Here is a 24,394-nt window from a genome sequence, read left to right as displayed (position 1 = left end):
CAATAATCGTTTCTATAGTCTTCAACGAGACTGAAGCTCAAATGTAATCATGGCTGAGGAAGTAACATTCTTGGCTATAAGGTAAAGTCTGTCCAAAATACGCTCACTTACTGTATGAGGAATGTAACAGGAAGGGAGAAGATGAGGTGGAGGGAGGACTGTAGAAAAGATGCACACAAAGGGGAATCAGCAGGCAAATATTTCAACAAAAGAGAGAGGAAGTACATAAGTAGCATTTTTGTGAAGCAGTTTTATACTTCCTGTTTCCAAACCTGGTGATAAAGGTGGCAGATGATCGTCTTGCATTGTCATTCTTTATCAAAGCGCTTGAGCCAGGATTGAAAAATATTTAGTGGTATCACCATGAGCTCTGTGTGAATATATATGCCCTGTTGAGTATATACTGTATTTTACAAAACAGCTTCAATTAAAAGATTTGAAAGGTACTCTTGCAAGAGTGTGAAATAGCCCGAATATAGTTAATGCTTTTTTGTACAAACCACAGTAAAATGTCTTTTGTATTTCATATGCTTTAAACTAGTTAGGCAACCTGCTTAGGTTTTGTGTTTGAGTTTCTTCTGTTGTATGTTATAAATTTAAGAGGTAAATATGAACAAAGTCAGTCATGTGTCAATCTATAATTGCTCATTTTATTTAGATTTTAAATTGCAGAGATCTACTTTTAGGGATTTGGAAAATCTTTGGTAAATATGCACCCCAAGCACAGTATGATGAATGCTGTCTAAAAGGTGTGGACAGAGACAATGTAATACTGGCCAAAAGCAGCTGTATTCAAATCTGAACAGAGCAGCTGCCACTGGCTTCTAGGTATATCCTTTCTTTTTTTAGTAATGAGTGACAGTATTGATGTGTTTTCTCTGATGCTGTAAATGTTTGTTTGGCAGTTTCTGTCAGTTTCTGAAGAAAAGGGAGTTGCCAGCTCATGAATGCAAGCCCGCCCAAAAACAAGCAGTTTCAGGTTCTTTTATTACATGCGAAACAAATCAGCACATTTTATCATGTACAGTAATTATAATTATTAAAAAGTTTGCACATTATGTACGTGTACATCTTAGGCCTTAAGCTCTCATTCCCCGGAAAAGAAAAGTGCATTACGTGATAGAGGCAGCGTAGTGCCAGAGCAAACCTGAAATTTGAGTCAGTGAAAATGAACTCTTAAAGTTACAGGAATGGGAGTTTGTGACAAGCCATTAGGTGTGTCCAGGCCAACAGAGACACCAAACACGCAGCTTTAAGGTTGCGCTTTATTGTACATTTCAGGGAAAAAGTGAAAAGGCACCACAATCAAATATCAGAAGAAATGCATAACCTCTTTTTGAGCTCCTGACTATACTTCTTAAAGTCCCTAACTATCCTACCCAAGCAGCTAAACTACTTATCAGCCTCCAAATAAACAATATAGATTTAACAATCTCAGACTTTTCAAAGCAAAACTTCTAAAATTCACAAGAAACAAAACAGTACTTCTCACTCTGGAATGTGGTGCACACAGGGTTTCTGCCCTTCGCCACTTCTGACAGCAGACATTCACTCCAACAGACTGCACAGAACATAGGGAGTAACAGAATCTCTTGCTCCTCTGTTCTGATCTTTTTGTTTTACCCAAAATTCATCGGTAATAATGTTTTGTGTGTTTACCTACACCTCTGTTTTCACTGTACAGATAGAATATACAGTACTATGTGTCATATTAATCTGTTCTGTATTGTGCCATCATCCAATTTGAAAAAAATGATTATTGATCAATTGTGTAATGTCAATTTGCAAATATTGTTGTCCTGTTTTACTGTTGTTAGTGACACATTTTATTCATGAAATGTGATACAAAAGGCAGGAGTACAAGCACACTGTTACAACTGTTTAACTAACAGCCCTGTAATTCATGTCTTATTGTTTTTGAAATTCTGATAAACTTGCAGTTCTCACTCATTCTCGGTACTTAGCCTACATGGATCTGTGGTTCCTCCTAGGATTTGTCTGACTGGTGTTATTGACGTTCCAGGATATATATATACTATATTTAGCAACTACCAATCGAACAAGATGGACCAAATGGCCTCCTTTCATTCGTAACCCTTCATAAATTCTTATTTCAGTTACTAGCTTCAAAATATTGACTGGTTGTTGAAAACCTAAACATACCCATGGGGATTGACCTTGTATTGTACGTAATATATCCAACCCAAGCAAGATAGCCAAGGATGTCTTCTAGCTGACCAGTTTTTGACCAGTTCTTATGACAATTACTGTATGAGGCCAACATACTGTAGCTCAGCCTTTAGCTACAGAATTAGGTATTCTCAAAGTAATTTGGGATTTTAGCAAATGTTTTTAGGTATTAGGAGATCTGTGTTTATCAAAATACTAAACTCTGCTATTTTTAATACATTTAATTACTGGAATAAGCATGACACATGACTTTTTAAGAATTCTCCAGAATGACAGTAAAGTGACTACAGTATATTATGCAAGCAACCACTTGAAAAAATTATTTATTAATAATATTCAACCTCGTTCTCCTATATAATGGTCAGAAAAATACATTTAATAGGACTGTAACTGTAAAATGTAGAAAAAAAAGTAAATGTAAAACCACTTTAGAAAATGCAGTGGTATTGTGGTGTTTTTTCTTGAGTGAAGAGGAAAAATAATTTAAGTGTAGAAACATGTAGCTACTGTAACTGTTTCAAAACTTTCTGTTCTTGGTTTAAGAATATTATATTAATTCCCATTATTTTACTTTTATTGCAGGGTGGAATCCACTCCAGTGACTGTAACACAACTCTTACAGTGTTTGGTCTGAAACCAAGATCAGGTAATTAAAACATTGCTGTTTACTAAATCTGTGCAGTAGATCTATTTAAGATAAAAGTTAATTCTATTTCAAGCCAATTGCTACAGACATACTGGAGTGTTAAGGTGTTTGAATTGAAAACTGGCTAACATCAGACGTGAGAGTAAAGCAAGCTCTTCTAACACTACCTGTCTTCATGTGGGTTCTAAGAATGCTTGGGGCACAGATATGTATGAGTGACAAAAGCTGTAGGCTGTGCCGATGTTAAAGAAAGGAGGTGTAGAAAACAAAACTGAACCTAAAACACTCAGTTCCTTATAAAAATCAGACGCACCCTTATTTATTCACCATGCCAGGGGCAGTGCCACCATGAACAGTAATAGAGTACTCCTTGGCACAGGAGACACTCCCATTCATTAAAGGTTTATAAGCTCAACAGGGGTACCTCTATCACCTCCCCTCTCTCTTCTTAACGTGTTAAGTGCCCTCAACTTCCATTCTCCCTTGCTAACAGCATATGCCATCTTAGTCCACCAGGACTCTGTTACATGATTAGCACTTCAAGAATATAGCCAGTTTCTTAGATCTTTGACCTTCATGATCAGTCCTTTTTGATACTGATCATGTTTTTACAGCTTTACAGTGATTTAAGTTACCTTATGTATTAATCCTTGATAAAATGCCCGAGTGGCATCACATCATCACAATGTTGTGACATAATTACATCTCCAATTTAAGTATCATAACATATTTAACTAAATGTATTCTGAGAATGCCAAAGTAAGTCATTTATTTATTTTGGATTTGCTGCACAATTCTAAGCAACATATTTAATAAAAAGTGATGCAAAATTAAGTTGTTATGAGGAAGGGAACGGTTATGAAGTGTGTGTACTGTGTGGTTGAAGTGTGTGTACTGTGTGGTTTAGTTGTTGGTACACAAATCTGTCACTATCAACTGACTGCACACTTTATTAGGGTAGGAAAATAAAAAAAAACAAATTTCTCAGACATTTTTCTCTTTTTTTGAGTCAGCAAGCATTTGTTGAATCATATTTCTGTTATAGATAGATCAGATTGATGTTGCACTCTCAATTTGCAAAAGAGTAATCACGGGATACAGACATATCAAAATATATCAAAAACCCTATATTTGTCAATTCTATTCAAAAAATGTATTTGAAAGCCTTGTTAATGAATAAATTACCTGTATTGGCCGTTAAACCAAAGACAAAGTATCCTACTACAATGACAAACCGTAATGAAATCCATGGAAAAAATACACAATATGCAGTGCTGCTTTAAATGAAGGGGTTTGGAAATAAGAGGACACAAACTTGCCTCTAAGCTGTGTCGCCATCACTCTACCTGAAGAAGTTGCTCTAGCACCTATACAAGCCACACCTTTAACAAACAAACTTCTCATAGTAAACAAACAGCAAACTGTGAAAGTGACGTATTTAATGTATCTGGACTCAACATTCCATCAACGATTCATATTTTATTTTTCTTCCAATCAAATGCTTTAACATTTTCTTAAGCATACCATTTAGGTTTTCAAAATATTGTTACTGTACATCACTCAACAGTCAAATTGTATCAAATGTAAACAATGTTAACATTTTTGGAATCATATCAAACCATATTTCATCATAATAACCTGCATTTGTTTGCCAAAAATAACAAAGCAGTGATCAGTGTACTTATTTGTATGATTATGTTTGAATGAAGGTAACGTAAACAGAATGTTGTTGATCCTGGGCAAAAAAAATCTAATGGGGAACGATTCCTTCACAACATAAACATTTTGAACATTTTATTGCATTTGGAATAGATTTGAATGAAATCACTGCAGTGGCTCTGACATAGTGAGGGTAATCACATACTGAACACTACTTCATTAAACACTTAACTCCCGAAGGTCAAATAAAAATGGTTTCTTTGTTCCAGGACTTTAATCTGTAGCCAGATGTTCTGTACATTAAAATTTATTCAAAAACATTTGATGGCTGTGATCATCATACAAATTGGGGTGGATTCTTATAGTCAGGTGCATGTCTGAGTTGTGACATGCACATGCTGTATCTTTCATCTTCCCTGGGAACAGAGTTAGTTTATGCTTAGCAGTTCCAAGCATTGGTCATAGATCAAAGAGTAAAGAATAAAACTTTTACACAGGACTATTGTTGAAATAAGAAAACATCTTTAATTCAGCTTTCATTTGAACAGCATGCCATTTTTCTATTCATTTTCCATCTATGAGCTTGTTTTCAGCACTGCTTTATTAATCATGCTCTGGCAGCAAAATCCTATTAATTTTCTGAGAAATCGGCTTGTAATCCTATCTATATTGTTTGTGTTTAGTTTGGGTAACAGCTACTTTTTGGCTTATTTTTTTTTACTAGTTTTTCATTACTATTTTTACAACATTTTTATAAGCTGTTAGAATCAGTCATTAAATTACCTGTCTTATATGATCAACTGTATTTGTTGCTTTTACATTGCATAGATTGAAAATGTAGCCAAAACGGCAGTCCGTACCCCCCCCTGCGCAATTAGCTTGTTATTATTAACAGATGGCTTCTCATTTTAAGAGAGGGATACGCTTTGCATGGAGTTTATTTGTTCTACCTATGTTTGCAAGGCTTTCCTCCAGGTTTTCCAGATTCTTCCCACAGTCCAAAAACAAAATGATTGGTTAAATGGCTTCTGGGAAAATTGGCCCTAATTTGAGTATATGCATGTCTGTGTTGGCCCTGTGATTAATTAGCGTCATGTCCAGGGTGTAACCCTGGCTTGCACCCTTGTATTTACCGGAATAGGCTCAATCTTCTGCCCTGACCCCGCGTTGGAAGAAAGGGTTAGAAAATGGATGGATGCTCTTCTTGTCTTATAAGTGATATGTTTAAAGCATATTTTCAAGGGAAATAGAAACAGCTTAGCCAAAGTGCAGTAAAGTTAAGTTATGGATTAAGAACTTCACAAAATATATCCGTAGTACCCCTCTATGTGCTGTTGCTGTGTGTGGTTGGCAGGCCTGGTTTCATTCCAGTCAGCTGACAAACATAGGCTGTCACTGTGCAAGACTGACTGTTTCAGAAGTGTTCCAGACAACCAGTGAGCACTTGCTGAGGCACTTACTGTGTGCAGCTCTTATACCCAGCGCCATTCCATTCTTGTTTATGATGCTCTACCTGTCAATCATAATTATAGTGTCGGTTAAATTATTTTCTCAAGATATGTGCTATTGTAGTTTTTATTTTAGAGTGGCTGTAAGGTGTATGCTTTTTGCTAGATACCTGTGTGAAGGCATTTCTCAAATACAATAGTAGTAATACAGTAACAATATTTCAGAGTATTCAGAGGTCTTCAACAGAAAACTGGGGTTGACCTTCCCCACCTCTGCTCTCATAGACCACATGCTTATAGATATCGGTGGCTGCCTGATAAGATGTTAAGCTCTGATATATGCAAATAATTTCAAGCCTTTTCCTGTAATTGTGTTTAAATTGCTGTGGCATTTCAGGATGCATCCTCATCTTCATTTTCATTTTCAGCACCTGATTAATTCTCTGAGTCATGTTATAACTGCAAGGCATTGTAATAACATGACAGATTTGTCTTTCCCTGGAGACATATCTTAAACCATTTGTTTAGCATCCTTTGCTAACTAATTCAGTGGAAAAATAAATTTTGTATTTACTGAAATGTGAGAGTTACAATTAATGTAACAAACAGTGTTTGGGGATAGGGTAGAGAGCATTTTGTGCAACATTTACTTGTAACGAAAAATCAGATGGGCCACAGTGTTCCTTTTGGAGAGCAGTGTTTTTCTCCTTGCAATGTTTTCATAAACAAATGTTTGCAGATATGTCTGGCTATCATGGTAGAAATGTGAAGTTTCTGTATTTATCTCTGGGGTTCACAAACCTTTTCTCATCTCTGTACATCCAGACAAATGAGGATATTAGTCTTCACAGAGCCACATACTTCCTTTAGAAAATACAGTATGATTGAGCTTGTTGCTCACCAGTAGCTGTTCTGCACCATGACTCAAGGCTCTTACTAGACTGTAATTTTGACAGAAAAGACAGATCATCTTCGTGTTGCACCAATACCTAATAATAATAAAATAAATGGGAGTATTTCATGATATTGTTCTTAGGATTGTCAGTTTATTTGTTGGATAATTACCTGCTTGCATTTCAATAAACAAAAATATGAATGGTGTAACCCATTAAGGATGTATATATGGTATGACAGTATGGTACAGTATGCTGCATTTGTTCAAGTCAGTTATGTCAACATAAAGACCTGTTTATAGTTATACAGTAATATGGTTTCTTGTTTAAACAGAACAGTAACTTATGTTGATTGTTCTTTCAGATTTCTTTAAGTATAAGTTGGCTGTGACATACTTCATTCTTTTTTATCTCTAGCTGTAGATGCTTTGGAAAATACTGTAAGTTTTGACCTTATTTTATACTTGGATTTTTAGTCCCACAAAGTGGCACTTTCAAATTAATTATAATACATTTCAAGGTACCTAACTGTGCAATAACTGTCAGCAAAAGAAGAAAGCTAATTAAATTAATTTATCTGTGAGTAGATAAATATTAGTCCTATACAGTATACAGAAAATAAACTTATAGACAGTGTTTTCCAGCCAGTAACTCTTAAAAAGACCAAAGTAAAGTAAATAGAAATAAACTGTATATATATTTGTACTTGGTTTTTTATTTGACTGTTTTTGTTCAACTTTGGTTTCTTTCCCAAACAGTGTTCACACTATAGTAACTGGGAACTTCTCTATTTCTGAACTTGTCAGCCCAACCACACCATTCCTCACTGCCAAAGTTTAATAAAGACTGAGTTTCCAAGAAGTTAATCTGTGTTGAATGTTGTAAATACATAGCTGAGGAGCTGAAAAGTTAATGGGTGTTTCCTTAAAAAAACTTCATACTGTCACCACATCTGGTTTCACCATCTGCAGAAAAAGATTATTGCTCATAAAGGTAGAGAGTAAAGGCATTACGATCTACTACATTTATTCAGTTATCTTTGTATTGTCTGCACATCTGTTATATTTGAGCAAATCTTAATTGCAAAGTCTACAAAAAGAGCTTTGTAGGCAAAACCTGACTGTTCAGGTGACAAAAACAGTGAAACTCTTATGTCTTGTTTAAAAGATTTTTTCAAATTACAATTCATCCTGCCCGCATTAACATTCTGCCTAAAAATAAGAACATGGCTAAAGCAGAACTGCTCAGTTTAAGTCAGACCACTTTGTAATTTATTGACTTATAACCTTAATATATGTCTCACAGTGTGTGCTATGAATGAACAATTTCTGTAGATGTGCACAAGTTTGGCCATGTAGAGCTGTTACCTAATGGGTTTTCTCAGTTCTTTAAATCACTGACACCTATTGCTGAAGTTAATTCCAGCCTTATGAATGATGTTATTGAACTGGAACACTTTATAATTCAGACTTGATTGACAGTACCAGAAAGAAAATGCAGTTTAATGTAAGAACTCATCCATTAAGCAAGCAAGGAAATGAAGGAATGTTACAAGATTCCACATTGCTTAAAAAACACAAAACTTTCTTCATATTTACGGGTCATGATTTTCCTGTCTGTTTTCTTTTTTATCCCACCAAACATGCTGAGGCAGGATTTGCTGTATGGTTCCTTTTTTTACCTGAGTACAGTACTGTAATTTTAGCTGTAAGAAATGGGAAACACCCTTAAGATGGTGCAGTTAAAAGGGTAGTTGAGAGTTCAAGAAGAATGAAAACCTGAAGATGTTGCAAACCTCCCAAGATTGGAGCTGTGCTCCATGATTTTACTGGAAAAGACAACATCACACATGGGGTTTTTAAGTGAGGAAAGGGAGTGGAATTTCATAACTTTTCTGAGCAAGAGGGTTTTTGTCAAACATGGAAGCTAAGGGATTCTCAGTTAGATTAATTGGTACTTTCTACAATTTATAATTTCTGTTATTGAAATGAAAGTAATTTCTGAGATGTGTGGATTCATGTTAAAAACTTTTGTAGTGTTATTTACTGTGATTTCAAAATGTTCAAAAGAAAATAAATGTGTTCTCCATTCCCTACTATTTTTTTTTACTGAGGTGGAACTTGCCAGACCTTATAGAATCATAAAAAACTCACATATGTAGTGGCTTGATACTAAGTAGAAAACAATGTACAAACCATTCTGATCATGGTTAACACTACAGTATATAAGGGTATTTGAAAAGCAAATACATAAACAGCACATATTTGTTCTGTTCCTCATCCTTTTAGTTCTGTTCCTTTTGACTTAAGCAATGAGATACAGTAAATGAGGTTTCTTTGATAAACTTGGCTTTACTCTACTGAGAAGCCTTTTTATTTGCCATTTCAAGTGTAAGTTGCAGACATACTATTTTATTATCACTTCAGTGGTTTCTGTTCCCTTTCGAGGCATATTCATGAAGCATTTTTTGCCACTTTGTCTGAAATAGAAAATGATGTTATTGATTGAAAAAACCAAAGGGTTTGCTTGGGTAATAGAGGAACAAGGTGCATCTTTGTGTTGTCATCTTTTTTGGAGAAACATGTGCAGCCATAGATGAGAAATCTTCTTGGTGTGACCCGCAAAGGGAATCCAATCACTTTATTAGCCATATACAATTTCTTGCATTAGGAATTCATCTTTTCACATACCCCAGCTTGCTCTCCATGAGACACACACAGGGAGAGAAGCTGGGGGTTAGAGCACAGGGTCAGCCATAGTACCCTTTAGCCATTGTAGGGGCCCAACAGAGTATGATTCCTCTGCCAGCTGTGGGATTTGAACCAGCAAACTTCCAGCCACAGGCGCAGATCCTTAACCACAGTGCCACCCGATGTACTGTACAGTTTAATAACACTTTCAACTGGTGTAAAATGATGTCTTAATTCACAACAAACAGTGCATTACAGCACATCAAAGCTAATGTAATGTAATAATTTATGTTTTCTATTTGAAAAATAAATACTTGTCTTTGTTCTGCTCAAAGATAAAAAAAAAAGGTTTAGAAGGACCTATTATTTTGTGTAATAGACACAGCATTGAGAGTTCAGGCATGCAACTGTTTTTACAGGAGACGCTTAAATGCATATGAGAGAGTTTGCATGAATGTATTACCTAATTTTTTTTGGTTTTGCGGTCTCATTTTTCATTCCTACTGTATTTTCATTCATACTGTACCACAGCATTCTCGCGAAGCAGCCGTCAAGACTATGGTGCTGTGGACCCAGGTTTCACAATGAGAAGGAAAATGGAACATTTGAGGGAAGAGATGGAACAGATAAGACAACTTCGGGATGTGAGTAAAATGCCACTAATATTTGAACGTAGTGAGTTAGTTAAGCGTTGCTTCAAAAATTCCTGCAGGGGATGCCAGCCTTGGTGCTGGGGACCACACACCAGCATTTCATTCCAGCAAAGTTTTTTCTTAGACGTTAGAGATCTCAAGTAACTTCTCCAACACAGCTCTCAGCAAACGGATTCGAAAAATCAAATTAACCCTTGTTTTTAAGTCAATTTAGGTATTGATTATGATTGAGAGCTTGGCTGAAATGAAAAATGGCTTACAGTTTCAGGTTGATTTAGGGGAATTTACACTGGATACAGCCTATGCATGTTAGCATTCAGCAGTTTATTATTAATGCTTATCTTAGAGAATGCTTTTCTGCTTCTTACTGCCAATCCAAACAACAAGAGAGTCATACTCACTGGTGTCCAGCATGCAACAGGACATATTATATTGCAGATATGGATGTACACTACATTCTGTTGTAATTACATCAAATGTATGCTCTAGAAAGTTTTTCTAAAATCTTTGTTTTATTGTTGATTTTTTTTTTTTAATGCAGAACCTTGAATCCAGGTTGAAAGTCCTGTTGCCTGATGATGTTGGGGCAGCATTGATGGATGGGGTCGTGCTCTGCCATCTAGCCAATCACATTCGACCTCGTTCTGTGGCCAGTATTCATGTCCCTTCTCCTGCAGTGGTGAGAATCATGTTTAGAAAACCCTAAGAGAAAGATAAGGCATTGAGAAAGCGCAGCAGGCACTTTGGTATGTAGCCTTACCTGTCAATATATAGTTCTTAATCCCTGAGAAGCCTGCCAGTCTTTCAGGGATTTTCATTGGCTAAGTGCTGCAACTCATAGAGCAGGGGTCTTAAACTCTAAATCTGGATGGTCTAGTGTCGTGTGTTTTTGGTCCATTCACATTCTTATTTACAAAGAAGGTCTAATTATTTAATTAGCTGCATAACTGTAATACTTCTAACCAGGCTCCAAGGTGATTCATAGCTAGCTGTGCCTATAAAAGAAAATAATGTTTAGTATAATAGGCAGTGAATATGTCTTATTAATAATAATTGTTTCATTGACTGCTCAGGTTGGAACAAAAACCCTAAGACACAAGGCTATCCAGGCCTAAGTTTGAGATACTGTTATAGAGCAAGGAGCAGGACCTTTGAAAATCTGTTCTTAGCCATCTTAGTCAGAATCAGAAGACACAATGTGTTGTAAACTTGTGTAATCTGTAAAATTTAAGTAATATGATGCAGTTTTGGCATTAGTAGAGGCATGCTGTTGCTAGAGGCGTCGCTGCCATTTGATTTATGACTAGAGTTGACGGTAAGTGGGAGTATATACACAGATTGTTGTAGCAGTGTTCATGCTTCTGACAAGGAAAATGCTGAACATGTTCAATTCGATAACTTTGAAACAACCATTAAACCAGTGACCAGTGACGAGAGCTAAGAAGTGTGGAATTTTTCCATTTGCATAACTTTTCAAAGTCTCTTTAAGTATTAACATTTTCAACTCTTACTTTATTGTTTCCAATTAGTTTCCCAGTAAAATAAAGCATTCTGGTATTTCAGTCAATCTAAGTGAAATAGAGCAGTTTCCAGAAGATAACATAATGGTCTATTTCTTAGACAACCTAAGATAAATGTTCATTTTCTAAAGTTATTTAAATAAATTTTAAACTAATTTGCTCCCATCTACTGAAAATAAACTTTGACAGCTCAGGTGCCGTTTTTAAATAGTTGCTTTATTAACTGCAGCTGGTGTAACTGGTTATTGATGAAAGATTAACGAGGACAAGACTAAACATCTTTTGCATGAAAAATAGTAATTAGATTACATATTTATGAAAAGTATTTTAAAGTACAGTACTTTACGTATTGTCAAGTTACGTAGTTCAATCTGTCATCTCATTTTGAATTATTTCGGTCCACGTCCACTAACCACTTGGTTAAAACAGGGTGAGCCAGATCGTAACCTGGCAGACAGTGGATACAGGAAAGATCTAGGTGGGATGCCAGTTCATCACAGGGCACACACACACACACATATATATATAAAGGAAAGAAAATTAAGAGACCATAGTTGATAGTCCTAGATAGCATGTCTTTCAGCTGTAGAAGGAAACTGAAGCACTCTGTGAAGTCCCTTGCAAATGTGTGGTGAGCATGCAAACTCCACGCAGAAGGTATCCAATGCTGAAATCAAACTCAGGACCCAATACATCTGAGGCGGCAAAGTTAATTGCCACCATCAATTACTTACAATTTGTATTTAAGTGTTTTAATATTTAATTTAATAATGACTTTCTTGTAATATGTATGTATTTTCAAATGAGAATTACTGTACTTTTTAAAAACATAGTTATGATGATATGTATCCAAGGTAGGCTCCCAAACTCTCCATATTGGATAAAGCAGTTACAAAATGGGTGGATTTATCCCACCGTAGGTTTGGTTAGAGCTATTAATTGTTTAATGCAACTGAAACATGTTTATTCAATCAAACCTGAGATTGATCACTTAGATTCTGTCCAGCTCATTAATCTATGTCTGCTTTAAGGTAACTAAGGTTATCACATAATGCTATCGAAGTAGGTGCCCCCTCCCCCAAATAATTTATCTGTTTAAGCAAACAATTCTGGTAAAAAAAAAAGCAAAAGGAAACAAAAGGCTCATATCTAACTTTCTGCTGAGGCTGCAGCTCAACCAGAACGACTTGTTTGGGTCAGGAAAATTGCTCTTTGCTGAAGGGTTCATTTTTGTTGCTTGGAACCAAAACAAAACTGTAATAAAACAATTTCCCAGTTATGAATAATATGTAACATAACTATAAGTAGTTGTCAGTGCCATTTTTCCTTAAGGTTTACTTAACCTTTAAGTACAAGTACAAGTGGGTATACAATGGAAAACGGGGCAGATCCGTGAGTATATAAAAAGCACACTGCCAACCTTTGCTGTGGTAGCTGTTCAGCCAGGCTAATGGAAAACAGTTGGTTGGGATCAATTCAATTCAAAATACTTTATTCATCCCCAAGGGTGGCAATTCAAGGTGCCCAAATCAATTAATGAATAAAGTACATAAAAGAAATAAGAAAGAAGTGCCAAAAGGCCTCTTACAGTAACATTTTTTATATTCGTGGTTTGGAACATGTTTGAGAATGCCCCGGAGAAATCACTGATGTCTTTAAGAACGGTGTCTTCTTACTTCTCAGTCTGCTTTGTTGTCTTGAAGTTTATCAAAGACCACCTCTTCAGATTACATTCTATCCTTTTTCGTCCTGATTTCATAAATCAGTTCAAACACCACTGGGAAGAAGAAGAGCACATAGGCTTGGCCAAATCACAGTTCTGCAGGGTAGATTCCTTTGATTTAGGGATGGTTGATACTATATACTGTAGTGCTCTTCCCAAGTGCCTCAAAAAGAAAAGAAAATGTTCCCAGTACAGTAGGGTGGGAATTTAACATTAGCAAATGTGCTTATTTGTGATTTTCATTACAGTGGCGCATGCTAATCACGGAGCACTGTTATGAAAAGGCAGAGAGAGAAAGTTCTGGTTTCCCCTGGGAGCAGAGGAAGGATTAATGTTGTTTATTTTAGCTGATTGCTATGCATTTGTGATTACTGTTGTTTGTTTTAGTAGCTCAGTGCTATTTTAATTAACTTAAAAGCAATGCATTAATACTTAAATGATGATATAAGGGAGGGTTACTTTACATGTCTTTTAACCAGACATACTGTACAGATGCAGCCATTTAAAACGAGCAGGGTACGCCGCAGTAAAACGCGGTAGGCGATTTGATTTGAACACCCGACCTCAGGCTTATAAATCAGTCACTTAAGCTGTCACGCCATCAAAGCAAGTCATGTGATATGCACTGAAACAGCAACACACATATCAATATAGAATATAGAATATAGTCAGAAGGAGCACATAAAAACGTTTCAAAATAACCACATGTAAGACTTTGATGCTTAAAATGTTTAGGCAGAAATGGAATACTGGTGTGTATATTTTCTTTAAAATACCAATACCAGCAATACACAGTTTACATAATACGTTTATGTTCCTAGATTAATATCCTTTATGACCTTCAGATGTGTTATGCTCCTATTCTTTTTATGCTCAGCTACTAAAATTTCCCTTTAGTGGTAAAATTCCATATAAATATCCAATACTAAGCGGATTAAAATGTGCACAGTAAAGAGATTAAATGATTAAATCTTTACACTACCGACCAATGTAGCTTAGGACAAAAATGATCAACTAGTGGCAGATTGATTAGGCAAAGGAAACCGTAAATAATAAAGTGGAAATTATGAAACGTCTAATTGTGACACAGAAATCACAGAAAGACAATCACTTCAATGAATTTGAAAGCAGTCTGGTTTCGTTCTTGATTCATATCTAGGTACAAGATGAAACCTTTAATTGACAAGATGATAATTAACAAGATAAGAGGATGCCAAACATTAATGTGTTTTTTTTAATGAGTTTACAGGATGGCCGGTATGTACAACCTGAATGGCACGTTGTGCAATGTTGTTTTTTTTAATCAGAACAATCTTGTTAGGCACTATGTACTGTACAGCTTGCAAGAAAAGTTAATGGTGAGAATAGATCATTTAGCCTATCAAGACTCATCAATTTCCAGTACATTAAGTGATTTGAGTACAAATCATAATTTAAAACCAATCAGGATTGGTTTTAAAATATCCCTGCATCTTTTGTTTCTGCAGCATATATTGTTAATCTAATTAAACATTGAATATCTTTCTTAATAAAAACAGGCACACTCGGAACAGTTTTCTTCCTTGTTTATGCTGTATGTCTTTTTTCTTAAAGTATATTGACAGCTAGTTCACAAGTGTCTTCAGATAGTGTTTTACTGGACAAACCACAGGATTTACAGAAGCAGTAAATTTATCTGCTTTTATCAGTAGTAATATTTAATATTTCCTACAATTCCTTATAGGATATAATTGTTTCCAGTACTCAAGCACAATTCGTTTTTCAGGAACTGTGCTGTCAGAGTTGGTATTTGTTGTTCTTTTTGAAAAGGACTTGACATTCATCTGTCTTTAGCTGTAGTAAAATAAAACTTCTGAAACAAAAGTGTATAAATATATACAGTATATCAAAGCTGGTTTACTATATAATTTGAATAATTTCTAGAAATCTGTTTTTTACTATTATATTTTAAACTCCATTCCCTTGTATGTATATATATATACACACAGTGCTTATAGAAAGTCTACACTCCCTTTCAATAGTAATGCATTTTGTGTCCTAACAGCCTGATATCAAGATAGATTAAATTCAAATTTATTTACCCTCACTTGCATGTTGTGAAACACAACCTCCAAGTGAAAAACAAATGTTCAAACATTCTGAAAAGTGATTATAAAGGAAGAATGTGTTAATAAATTCTGATTTAATGTGCCACAGCATGAAAAGAGAGTGTCTAGATTTTCTAAAGGCAGTTAGTATCAGGGAGAGGTACTACTAAATTAAGTACTAAGAATTAAGTACATTAGTATTATTAATTCAGAGTTATTTTAATATATTGAAAGTGAAACCCTTTGAAAAAAATCTCTATTTAAATATATTCCTCTTGTACTACAAGTTTCTCAGCCAAGAAAAATGATATCTTGGCTCAACAATAAAATGAAACACCTTGGATGCATGTAGCTTTGAGCACTTATAGTACAGGGACATCATTCAGTAAGTGAAGTGTGTTATACAGGACAAAATGGGATTGGCAAAGTTTCCCTTTCTTTTGGGGTGGCCGTAGAATTGTCAGAGGTGCCTAAAAGTCCTCTTCTAATTCTTTTTGCTGTGTTGGAAACATAGATAGAGAACATTATTTTATATAATTTCTTTTTCAGCCTAAATTAAGCATGGCAAAGTGCCGACGAAATGTGGAAAACTTCTTGGAAGCATGTAAAAAGCTAGGTGTGCCACAGGTAATTCCTCTGCTTTATTTGTTTTTATTTGCTTACATTTTTGTTTTTACACGAGTGCTTATAACTCATTGTTCTCTTGAAAATGTCAATATTTAAAAATGTAAGTGTTTTCCAGGATGTTGTGCTCATCTACTTTTGCCCATTCAAAAATGTAATAAGTTAGTTTTGTAATGTGTAAAATTGTGCTTTATAACCATTTCTTTATAATTTCTTTAATGCTGTAGTATTACCTTTCTTTCAGTGGGAATTACAACATTGCCAGACATTAATAGTTTTTTTCAATATTCCAGGACAAGCTGTGTTTGCCTCATCACATTTTAGAAGAAAGAGGACTGGTGAAAGTGGGCATTACAGTTCAGGCCCTCCTTGACTTACCTGCCTCAAGACCTACACAGCTTTCTGCAGTATAATGTCATACTCTTGCCTGCTGTTTTTAGTCTTGAACTGCTATGTTTGTCGCAACATTTACAGGATCAGGAAAGCGGTCATAATCTGTCTGACTTCAAAAACCGAACCTTGTTCGGTTTGTGTTTTTTTTACGTTAAAGGCTGTGAGCATGGGTGTAGCCCCTTGACTTTCAGCACTGTGCTGAGTGCGGTATGTCACGTAGGATGTCATACTATCACATTTACAAAAGAAAAACATTTTAAAAATCTGCTCGAAATGCCAGGAGCCTGAGTCACATGTGACATTTATTAAATGTCATCTCCATTATTCTTCTGTCTCTCAAAAATCTCAAGCAGGAATCAATTAAATACGAGAAAACAAGCTTTCAAAATGTCACACTGCTTATAATATAACTTTGAACTCTTGTAACCTTGCTCAGAGGTTGATATCAAAGCCATAATGTATTGCCAGCCTTCGCACATAGTAAGTACATCTGCAGGTCAAAGCCTTTATATACTGTAACATACAGCATTCTACAGTAGGTATATTTCCTTCTTAAGCATTGGGATAGTAAAGTTAAATTACTGTTTTTGCTGTATACTCGAGCAGTACAGATTTCAGATGAAAAAATAAATATCAGGCAAAAGTATAGAATGTCACCCTTTATTTCTCATTATTTCTGTGCATATTTAAGCATGCTTTAACATTTTAGAATAATACTACTTTTTGTGTTCCATCCCCCCATTTTAGGTGAGAATAAGTATTGAAAGATATTAATTTGAAGTAAATGAAAGTAGTAAGAGACTTCGAGTTTGGTTGCATATTCTCTGTACTCAGTAACTGCATCAAGTCTGCCGGCCATTGTCATCACTAAATTCTTGGTTTGATCTTTTGAGATGCTTTGTCAAGCCTTCGTCAAGCTGCCATTCTCAGTTGCTTTTTGTTTTGGAGGGTTTCTGACTTCGGTCTCCTTTTCAGAAAGGAAAATGCATGCTCAATTGCATTTAGATCAAGAGAAAGACTTGACCAGTCTAAGACTTTTTTCCTATTAATGAACTGCTTATTTGTGTTGTCAGTCATAGTTGGGTCATAGTTTTGCTGCACGATGAAGTGCCGGCCACTGAGCCATTTACAGTACTTCTACATAGATAGACAAGATGCTTCTGTACACTTTTGAAGTCAGTCTGCTGCTACAATCATTAGCTATATCATCAATAAAGATGAGTGAATCCGTTCCAGAGGCAGCCGTCATGACACCACCCCACCTTGTTTCCCAGATAAAGTGGTATGCTTTGGATCATTTGCAGTTCATTTCTTTCTCCAGTTTCACCTTGACATTACATTGGTAGAAGTCTGTCTATAAAACTTTGTTCCAGAGCTCGACTGGCTCATCTCTGTACTTTTTAGTAAATGTTAATCCGGCCGTTCTGTTTTTGGTGCTGATGAGAGGTTTGTGTCTTGTGGTGTCGCCTTTATGTTTTCTTCTGCTGACATTTCTTCTGCTGACATTGAGATATCTTCACCCCTGCTTTATGGAGGTTGTTGTTGATTTCAGCAAAAGTCGTTTTAGAGTTTTTCTTCACAGCTCTACCTTTTTCTGTCATCAACAGCAGTTGTATTCCTTGGCCGACCTGGTCGTTGCCTATTGCTAAGTACCAGTGGGTTCTTTCTTTTTCAAGATGTTCCGAATTGTTGATTTTGCTATGCCCAGTTACTGTACAATAGTTCTACTTGAATTCTTCTTTTCTTTAAGCATTTAAATGGCTTGTTTTTCTTTCATATACTGTTTTCTAGTCTTCAGAGACACCAAAGAGAAGAGCAAAGACTTAATCAAACACTACATGTTCACAGCTTTTTATGTGAGCACAATCACTGCAACACCTGGCAGTCAGTTTTCCTACAGTCATACTTATGCTCACCTTAAAGTGGGGGGGTTTAACATAAAAAGTGTCGTTATGCTGAAAATGTACAACTTATAAGCACAGAAGCACCCAGAATTAAAAGGTGCCATTCTGTATACTTCTGTCTCATACTCGTCTTTTCACCTCAAATCCAAGCTTCTTGGGTATACAGCAAAAGTAGTAATTTTGACACCTCTGGCCCTGTACTTATGAAAGAGCATTGTGTTTGTTCCAGTGTCCTTTCATTTAACATTTGTTCTATTTATATGACAAGTGCCTGTGATTATGGCATCTCGTTAGTTCCTTAATCATTCCATTCAAAGATATGGAAAAGCTGTGGAAAAAGACCATTTTTATAAGAAACAATTTACAATATAGATGGCTAGGCATGATCCAGTTCAAGTCGTTAGTTGTTTTTTTTAAAGGTTGAAATTTTAGCAGATTTTCCACAAGCGTTTTATTCAATTGTAAACTATGTGTATATAAGTATAGGCTGATTTTTTTTTTGTCTTAGGATGGTAGAAAATTGTGTACATAGATTTTTAATATTATTTGTAATTTAATATTAGTGTGATTTCTATTGTGGAATGGAAACACTGATGTTACACTTTAAAAGACAATGAGCTGTATTCATAAAACTTTGATCATCACATAGGGTACCACCTGCTTGTTTTTTAGTGAGAAAAAGATGGAAGGATGTTACAGGTTATTTAGGTTACTACAATAAGATCAAATAATTCTTTGCTCCTTTCTAACATAAGGGTTAGAAAACGTGATGTTAAACTTTTAGGAATACAGCTCAGCAAGGTGTTGTGTCCCAGATGATGTGCTTTTAAACTTCCCTGCCATATCTCTTTCAATATGTAGCATTCTCATTTTTTGTATGCATACAATATTTTATTTTTAAAAGACTACTATAAATTTTAATATAAACATATTCAACATGCAGTTGAAAATTTGTATTCCATCTACATTAAAAATACCTTTATCACTTTCTGTTAATAGCTCTTAATATTCTCCACATTTTATATAATAATTTACTGAAATGGCCCAATTAATAGCTACTCTGCATACTGTATTAAAGAAACATTTATTTTACTTCATGCTGGATAAAACAACACAACATTCTCATGATTGCCATGAGAGCGCACAATGCAGTAGACACCACAAACAGGTCTCACAGGAACATGGAAATAATACACAAATAAAAATCTGAAGTAATGAGAAGTCAATTTCATATCCGAGCCCCATGGGCTCAACAGACCAGATCTCATCCTAGTTTCTGTAGCTTTAAACAGACTAGACAGAAGAAGATTCCCCCCTCGGTCTGTGCATCATACAGATTACCCCCCCCACAACTGCCTAGCAATGCTGGTCCCTATTTATAAAACTGGGTGGACTGGAGCAAAGGGGTAACAGTAGCAATGTCTGCAATAGGCACTCAAACCCACAACCCACCAGTCCTGAGTTACAATGCCTATCTTAATTGACGGAATATTTAGAAATACATCCAAAACACAAAAGGTGGGGGAAAATGTTTTAAAATCTTGATGTGTAAGATGGGGGGAATCTAGGTCCAAGTACAGTAATCAAGCCTCATGTTGCTGTAAGTTGAATATCACTAAATTTGCCCAGTTTTCTCCAATCTGACTGGTTTGTGCAGTATACAGTAGAAGGACTGTTATGTTTAAATGATGGACTTGAAACAAAACTTGAAACAAACACTTGAGGTGGCACGAGATCCTCACCTCATTCTTAAATGATGCATTCCTTTAATCTGAAATGCATGTTTTTTGTTTCATTTTTGAGAGTTGCACTAAAATTAAAACATTTTTTTAATCCCTTTATATTATGTTTACGTTTATTTCCCATTTTATCAATAATCAGTGAAAACCTTAAAGGGAACAACTAAAGAGTTTAAAATCCTAATAACATTTTCTTCGTAATTTTCCATCAGAAATGTGAAAAATGCTGACATATTTGTTTGTTGAGTTCCATGAATAATAGAAATTGAAGAGAAAGTAAAAAAGCAAAAAAGGGTACTGAAAGATGTCCATACAAGTTTCAGGTGGGCCAAAAGTAGCTTTAGCCAGGAATTATTTGTCATAATTTGAGACAATGCACAATAAATGCACAATGTGCAGGAATGATCGTTCATGTTAGCTATTTTATTAACAATGTTTCCTACACAGATTGATCTCTGAGATCTGTTGCTGTCATCTCTGGAATACCTTCAAGAGATTCTTGTCAAGCATTAGGTTCATATACAGTTAATATATTCAGCATTAACTGTATCAAAAAACATAAATTAAACATAAATAATGTTTAGAATAGATGTACCCTGGATTTGACTGTTTTCAAAGCAAATATTACAGTAGCTCCACTTAAAAAATTAAAGGAGTAAAGGATAGGAACAGCTCTATGTATGTAACATTTGTCTTCATTTAATAAATTAAAACAATAATTTAATCAAGCTTAATCAACTTTTTTTGTTGTTTTACAAGCATTCTTTTTCAAACGTATTTAAATAACAGCAAGCAAGACATGAAAGAATGCTCTATACAGGAAGTCAGAAAACCTGCACAACACTTTCAGAACCAGCACAAACTAGAGGATATGTGGAGGGAGATATTTAAAGCAAAAATGTGTTTGTGACAGTGATACCGTCTTCAGAATAACAGAACAATTACTGTTACTGTTCCAAGTGAGCTTCATTTTGTATATATCAATTTTGTGCTGATTTAGAATGTGATTATTTCCTGTTTGAACTGGATATTCAGTCCTCCTGGTTATACAATCAGACACCTGACAAGGCAGTTAGTCTGATACAGTTAGGAAGTCTGATACAATCTCACTTGTGCTATAGGCCTCTGTATCCAGCATGGGTCTTCGTTATAAAGGTATCATTTGGAGTACTGTATATTTTGGAAGATTAAATGAATGCAGTCTACATCTCTCGAAATATTGGTTCAAAATGCTGTTGTTGAGTTGTTTATCATTGTTCAATTCCAGAATTGGGGCAGCTTAAAAAAGAAAATTGATTGCAATTACAAAAGTAAAATGAAATACATTTTGATGTATTGCTTTTCCTTCCTTATGACTTGTGAGAAACAATCTTCAGATGTCTGCAAAGATTTAATTTTCAAACTCCCTCCTCCCCCTGATTTTCTTATCTTCTGCAACTTTTCTTTTTTGCTACTTTAGATGTAAATCTTGCTTTTTAGTTGTTTAATATTGTTTTCATTGCATTCTGTGGTCCATCCTATGTGCAGATTGGAGAAAATAATTAAAGCTGACACTTTGCACTACATATCATTATGGTCATGTTGGCTCTCTGCCTGTTGATCTTTTCCTCAGCACAAGTCACTGCAAAAGGTTTAAGGATGTTTTTCTAAGAATAAACCAATTTTATTTCAATTCCAGGACCTCATATTGTAATGACAGTGGTGCCTTCTACTTAGTTTATAAGCCAAAGTCTCTTTTAGCACTACTAAATCTTAAATCATTATGTTGTGCACATATGCCTAATCATGACTGTATATAATGACAGCAGTTATTCTTTTTAATGGCGACAAGTACAATGTTACACAATTAATTGGGAGATTTTAAATAGCACTGTTGTATTGTGCCAATTTTGTGAACTGAAAAGGCAAACGTAGTTGGTTACTAAAGAACATTATGAAATACATTTTTTATTTGAGTACGCTAGTCAACAATAATAGTTTTGAATATCTCCGTTCCTTCATAAAAGAAATATGTTCATTTAAATATTAGATTGCATACAAATTAGTTGTTTTAGCAAAGGCTATAAGCTGTTTTAGTAATTTCATTGGCGAAAAAAGGTTTTATGTAATTCCTGTTTTTGCATTGCTTAAGTAATTCCTCAAGGGCAGTGCCTAAACATGTTAAACATAAAAAGGTACTTAAAACATTCCAAAAACAGAATTCTACGTTTGTTCGTCGGTGAAAACAATTGAAATCATGCCCCAGAAATGTTCTTGGATTATGTCAAAAACTAGCTTTTTTTTAAATATTTCTATTTAAATCATGAATTTGCGTTATTTTTTAAAATGCTGAAATAATGTTGTCATTGCCTTTTTTAATATAGATGTAATATTTATAGTTAATAACAGTCTCTGGTTTTCAGAACTACAAATGTGGGAAGACAAGTGTAGCTGTCAAAGTTAATTCTTCCATGGATTAAAGTCAAGTAATTAACTGTATAAACATTTTTGTCCAGTGATAGATTTCAGTTAGTTATTAGGTTGTTATGGTTACTGTGTATAGTATTGATACCTTTGTGTTCTTCTTTACCTCAACAACAAATGTTTATTTTCTACCTGTTCTTTTTTGCCATACAATGTATTGAGCATTAACTTAAGGGTAAATGATGTTCAGTTTGGGGAGCTGTGAGCCACAAAGGAGCAACTACACATTGATTCCTTGCTGAAAAGCAAGAAGAAAAATCAGTGTTTCAGCTGTGGAGCCTTATTCACAGTAAATGTTCTTGCACTCCATAATTACATTATATTTGTTACTCAGTTTTTAATTTAAAATTTCATTTTATTTTATTAATCATTATCATTCTCTTTGTAGCCAAAGAGAGAGTTGCTGTCTGGTAGCAGAGATACAGGATATTATAGATCTTAAATCAGTGCACATCAGAATGTCAAAGATTTGAATACATTCTGGGGGTGAAATGCTGACTGTTAAAGTGTCACCTTGAACACAATCATGTAACTGAGCATCAATGCCTTATGCTTATATAACAGTGTTGCTATGGCTATTGGTTCAGCAGTTCTGGAGAAGCTTCAACCATTTATAAGCTGCATTTTAACCACAGAATGACTTAAAATATTTGAAATTCTGAAACTTCAGATTAACCACAATATCCTGACTGGATATTATAAATAGCTAGTCAAGATCAGACGTGATGAGTGTTTTTGGTCATTTCATTTAAAAAATTATAATATATTTAAAGTGTGCAGTACTAGTGAAAAGCCATTAAATTGTCATTTAAAATAAATAAGAGACAATTTTCAATTTCATTCTACAATATTTCATTGAGCTTAATTCAGAGTCATTGCTTGGTTCATGCAGTGTTTACTCTCAATTTAGGGCAGCTTTATGTAAACATAATAAGCTTCAATGGAAGCTCTGCAGAGCAATTATCTCAATTTGTTTCCTAACATGTTCATACACAGTACTTTGCCCCTAAAGAATTGTGTAAATTTCTATATCACTAAGGTTGTGTTGACAGTTATTCATAGAAATGAATCAATAGGTATATAGGTTTTTTGTAATAGACATATTCCACATTCCTCTCATTCTTCTTGACTTAGAGAAACCATTTTTGTTTTGTATAATTATGCCCATTTTGTCTACATTCTCCTGTAAGATTATGTAACATTTTTGTTTCTTTATACTTCTTTTGTTATTCCGAGCTTCCAGATGTCCTTTTACAAAAAAAAGAAAGCCTTCAGATGTTTGTGTATATAGTTGTTTTGTATTAAAAAATGCATGCCAAGAGAAGATTTGACCAAACCTGAGACAATGTATATATCCTCTGTATAAATTGTAGGATGTTTCTTAAGCTGTTTCATGGTTCAGAGAAATAAATAAAAGGGTCTTTTCCAGTTAATGCCTTTTTTCTTAATCTATTCTTCTGTCTGTAAGAGGTTGTTGTACATGTCAATGTATTGTTCTTACTGGCACATGTTTTTTTATGTATCCAAAATATTCTTGTCTTTAGTATTGTTTAAGTTTAGAACAGTCATCACTAGTACTTCATCATTCTTATGACTACTGTAGGCTTTGCTGGCCCTCCCTCATATCATTTCAGACAAGGACAATGTTATTTGCAGTACAGTGAAGTGACAGTAGTGCTTGTCTGTTCCGTTTCTTGGAGACAATTAATTGTTAAAGAGAACAGGACTGATGGTCTAGAAGCCTTTTGTTTCCCAGTGGGTT

General features: G+C 34.9%; 1 protein-coding gene across 4 annotated transcripts in view; it reads left to right on the top strand.

Moving 5' to 3' along the window:
* lrch2 (leucine-rich repeats and calponin homology (CH) domain containing 2) overlaps positions 1 to 24,065 on the top strand; it is a 111,757-nt gene extending 87,692 nt beyond the window's left edge. For all 4 annotated transcript variants that reach the window (XM_015351074.2, XM_006632640.3, XM_015351076.2 and 1 more), the window contains 5 exons: positions 2,773 to 2,836; positions 10,058 to 10,170; positions 10,721 to 10,858; positions 16,059 to 16,136; positions 16,427 to 24,065. In XM_015351074.2, coding sequence (XP_015206560.1) covers positions 2,773 to 2,836; positions 10,058 to 10,170; positions 10,721 to 10,858; positions 16,059 to 16,136; positions 16,427 to 16,546 — 513 coding nt within the window. In that variant the 3' untranslated portion in view covers positions 16,547 to 24,065. The remainder of the gene's footprint in view (positions 1 to 2,772; positions 2,837 to 10,057; positions 10,171 to 10,720; positions 10,859 to 16,058; positions 16,137 to 16,426) is intronic.
* Positions 24,066 to 24,394: the final 329 nt, after the last annotated feature.

This window comes from Lepisosteus oculatus, chromosome 8 (assembly GCF_040954835.1).
Source record: "Lepisosteus oculatus isolate fLepOcu1 chromosome 8, fLepOcu1.hap2, whole genome shotgun sequence".
In the NCBI taxonomy this organism is placed as follows: Eukaryota; Metazoa; Chordata; class Actinopteri; order Semionotiformes; family Lepisosteidae; genus Lepisosteus; species Lepisosteus oculatus.
Note: the sequence above shows the minus strand (reverse complement) of the source record. Positions and strands in the feature narration are given on the sequence as shown.